The sequence below is a fragment of the Oryzias melastigma genome, linkage group LG18 (assembly GCF_002922805.2).
Source record: "Oryzias melastigma strain HK-1 linkage group LG18, ASM292280v2, whole genome shotgun sequence".
In the NCBI taxonomy this organism is placed as follows: Eukaryota; Metazoa; Chordata; class Actinopteri; order Beloniformes; family Adrianichthyidae; genus Oryzias; species Oryzias melastigma.
The window spans coordinates 16,277,446-16,280,951 of NC_050529.1; the positions used below are offsets into that span (position 1 = coordinate 16,277,446).

Sequence of the window (3,506 nt, forward strand, 5' to 3'; positions counted from 1 at the left end):
ACCCTTAAATTTCAACTTTGTTAGCAACGTGTGAAAAACAGACTGATACAGATAAAACATTACTGTGACTATGCTAACTCCTAACCTTGTTAGCAATACTTAAAAAAAAATCAATCCGACATGCTACATGTAAGCCACAATAGCGTAATAACAATACATGTAACTTCCATCTTTGTTAGCAACACTTGAAAGAAGAGACGGATACAGATAAAAAATATTCTAAGACAATGCTTACTTACAACCTTGTAAGCAACACTTGGAAAAAAAGCACAATCCGGCACTAAACAAGTTAGCCACGTTAGCGTAACCACAATACCCGTAGCTTCTAACTTTGCTAGCAACACGTAAAAAAACAAAAACGTATAAAAAAAAAAAAACATACTGATACCGCTAAAACATATATTATTATGACTATGCTAGTTCCCAACCTTCTTAGCGATACTTCTATAAAAACACACATTACAACAAGCTACATGTTAGCCAGGTTAGCATATTCACAATACCTGTAACTTCCAACCTTGTTTGCAACTCTAAAAACACAGACTGATACTATTAAAACATACATATGTACAGTGATTACGCTAACTTCCAACCTTGTTGGTAACACGTCTGACAATGCTACATGTTAGAATATTCACAATAACACCCAATCAGGAGAATCAGGAGCAGACAAGAAAAATGCTGTTTGAAAAAGACTGTATTTGTGACATAGAAAACACACTGGGTGGGGCCACAAGCTCTATGCTCCGCCCCATTCTGATGCATCCACTTATAGACAAATAGATCCATGAACGTCTCTGTTTTCCTCGTCCGAGCTGTCATCTGCGTTACAACTCTACAGTTTGATAGCACCAAAATGTTGTTTTTTGTTGCACTGGTAAAGTTAGGTCGGGGGTGTGAGGGGCTGTAAGCTAGCTGGAAAGCATGTAAAGAGGGAACTGATTTTGTCTAAAAACGCCATAATCGTAAATAAAATACAACTGGGAACGCCTTGAAAATAGATCAGAAGATGATTGGAGCGGGTCTTTAAGTACTACGGCTGATTATTGTGCTGTTTTCTACATTTCAGCTCTGTAGGGGGAATAAAAAGTGACACAGAAACTGCATCTTCGGACTCAAAACGACCTACCATGCGAGCCAGAGGCACTCCGAGTTCCGTGCTCATGCTGTTCAGGCTTTTGAGAACCCGCTTCTCCCAACTGGCCTGTCAGACGAGAACACAGACTTCTAGCCTCAGATATCCAGTACTTAGTTTGGGTTTTTTTGAGTGTGTAAATTGGGTCATGCTCGCTGGGTGAAGACCTCAGGAACGCAGAAGAAGCATGAGTGAGAAGTGACAGAAATACAAGGAGACAGACTGACCTGCGCTTTGCGCATGTAGGCCAGCGGCTCTTTGAGATGCTCCGCGGGAGCCGTGGGATGGCACTGAGGCAGCTGGCTGGAGACGCAAGGACAGAGTGAGACCTAATCAATTCAACACCTCCAAAAATGTGAATTTTTTTAAGGAAAACATAATAATAATATTAATAGAAAGCCTTTCAAAAGTAGGTTTCTTCAAAAGCAGCTCGTCACCGTTAGCGCCCCAAAAGCAGATGAGTCAGAGAGCGAACCAGATATGCAACATGTGTCTCATCAAGCCTGCTCACGGCATGTTGAATGACTCAAGATCTCGCTGCGTTAAACAGACTAATCTAAACATCCATGACGGCGAGCAGGACTAACCAGTGGTCAAGAGGAAGCATCAGTCATCAGCAAGAAAAGCTTGAAGACCCACTCCGCTGAAAATGGGTACCATTTCAGAGTATTGCTGTCATTTGAAAAAGATCATATTTATGACAGAAAATACAATGGGGCGTGGCCACAAGCTCCATGCTCCGCCTCCATTCTGATGCATTCACTTACAAACAAATAGATCCATGAACGTCTTTGATTTCTACGCTGCCTTAAAACTGAATGCTAATGCTAGCTTGTAAACAAAGGAGCTCTCAGTAACGGGAAGGGGGGCGTGGTCGCTCCATGTCAACGGTTCCGCCTATAACTTAGAGGCTATTTTTAATTAATTATTGCCGCTCTACAGAAACTATGTACTAAAAAACAATATTATTTTGGCGAAAAACAGCATAATTATAATTTAAAAACAGCTGGGAATGCTTTAAAATAGTTAAAAAGATGAACAGAGTGAGTCTTTAAATGAGTCTTCTGTGAATTATCAACATTTTATTTTAACTTGTAAGACCTATAATTTGTTTTTAGGCTTTTCTTTCAGAAAATAATCATTTACAGGTTTAAATTGTTACAGATCTTTGTTAATATTCTAATCATTTTATTACTTAATATCAGAAATGCAATAAAAACTATCTGTTTGGTTATTTTAAGTATATTATAATTTAAATAAACCAGTAAATCAAATCAAATCTAATTAAAAATTGCCTTACAAACTTGTTGGTTTCTACAAGAGTTTCTAAAAGTATCAACATTGTTTCAATATGGAGGAAAAAAAGATTAATATTTTCTTCCTGCACATGTCTGCCTCCTCTGTTTGGGTTACTGGAGGTAAACAGAGAGAGGTCACAAACACAAACAGTAACAATGAAGATAAATAAAGTGTTTACAAACACAATCCTCCTGAGGAGTGCAGAAAGTCACTCACACATGCAGCTCTCTGTAAACAGCATTCTGCAGCCTTTTCTCCCAACCTGAAAAACAGAAGAGGAGTTCATCACCAACACAACAACAAGCAGTCAAAAGGCAGAAGATGATGAGATAAACAAAGACAAAAACAAACCGGAAGCTCTGAGGAAACTGCGCACATCCTCTTTTAAAGACTCCAATTTGATCTCGGGTCGATGTAAACAGTCCTAGAGAAGCGTCATCGTTAATAGATGGTGTTTCTCGACACCGGAAGCTGTCAGCATCCTCGTTAGCCGCATGCTAGCATACTCACTTTAGCTTGCCTCTCCAGCTGGGAGTGTAAATGGCTTCCTCGGAGGCGCTGCACGATCTGAGCGATGCTCAGGGACACGTCCGTGCCGTCCTCCATGATCCTGCTTCCGTCTGGGGCTCAGGCTCCACCTGTTCTGTGGCTGCTGCTGTCTTTAGCATCCTAGGCAGCAGCTGCAGCTGACTGCCTCCAGCAGAGGTTACTTAGCAACCAAGGTCGGGTACGTGCGGGAAACAAGAACCACCACACTTTTGGTTCCGACATGGGAACCAAAGTATTTTATCATTTTATTTTATTTTATTTTATTTATTCGTTAGTTGGTTATTATATTAGACACGCTTGTTTATCCAGTTAGTTAGTTAGCTAGCTAGCTAGCTAACTATCTAGTTAGCTAGGTATCGATTTAGTTACTTACTTAGTTAGTTAGTTAGTTATCCCAGAAATAAACATCAGCTGAAAAAAGTTTGTTTATTGTCATAGTTAGTTTGTTTTTCAAAAAGTTAGTTGTGCTTTAGGCACCCTGTAAATAAACATTTGCTGAGAATTTTTTTTTTTTTGTCTTGGT

At 39.7% G+C, this 3,506-nt stretch overlaps 1 protein-coding gene across 3 annotated transcripts in view; it reads right to left on the reverse strand.

Moving 5' to 3' along the window:
• tbc1d19 (TBC1 domain family, member 19) overlaps positions 1–3,480 on the reverse strand; it is a 21,165-nt gene extending 17,685 nt beyond the window's left edge. Inside the window, exons 1-5 of one of the 3 annotated variants that reach the window (XR_002920967.2) lie at positions 2,945–3,480; positions 2,786–2,858; positions 2,651–2,696; positions 1,363–1,438; positions 1,130–1,204 (exon numbers count right to left, since the gene is read on the reverse strand). Coding sequence is in view for 1 of the 3 variants with exons in the window: in XM_024288747.2 (XP_024144515.1) it covers positions 1,130–1,204; positions 1,363–1,438; positions 2,651–2,696; positions 2,786–2,858; positions 2,945–3,040 (366 nt within the window). In the remaining 2 variants the exon portion in view is untranslated. The remainder of the gene's footprint in view (positions 1–1,129; positions 1,205–1,362; positions 1,439–2,650; positions 2,697–2,785; positions 2,859–2,944) is intronic. The other 2 variants (XR_002920968.2, XM_024288747.2) reach the window with 2 other exon arrangements.
• Between the last annotated feature and the right edge of the window lie 26 nt (positions 3,481–3,506).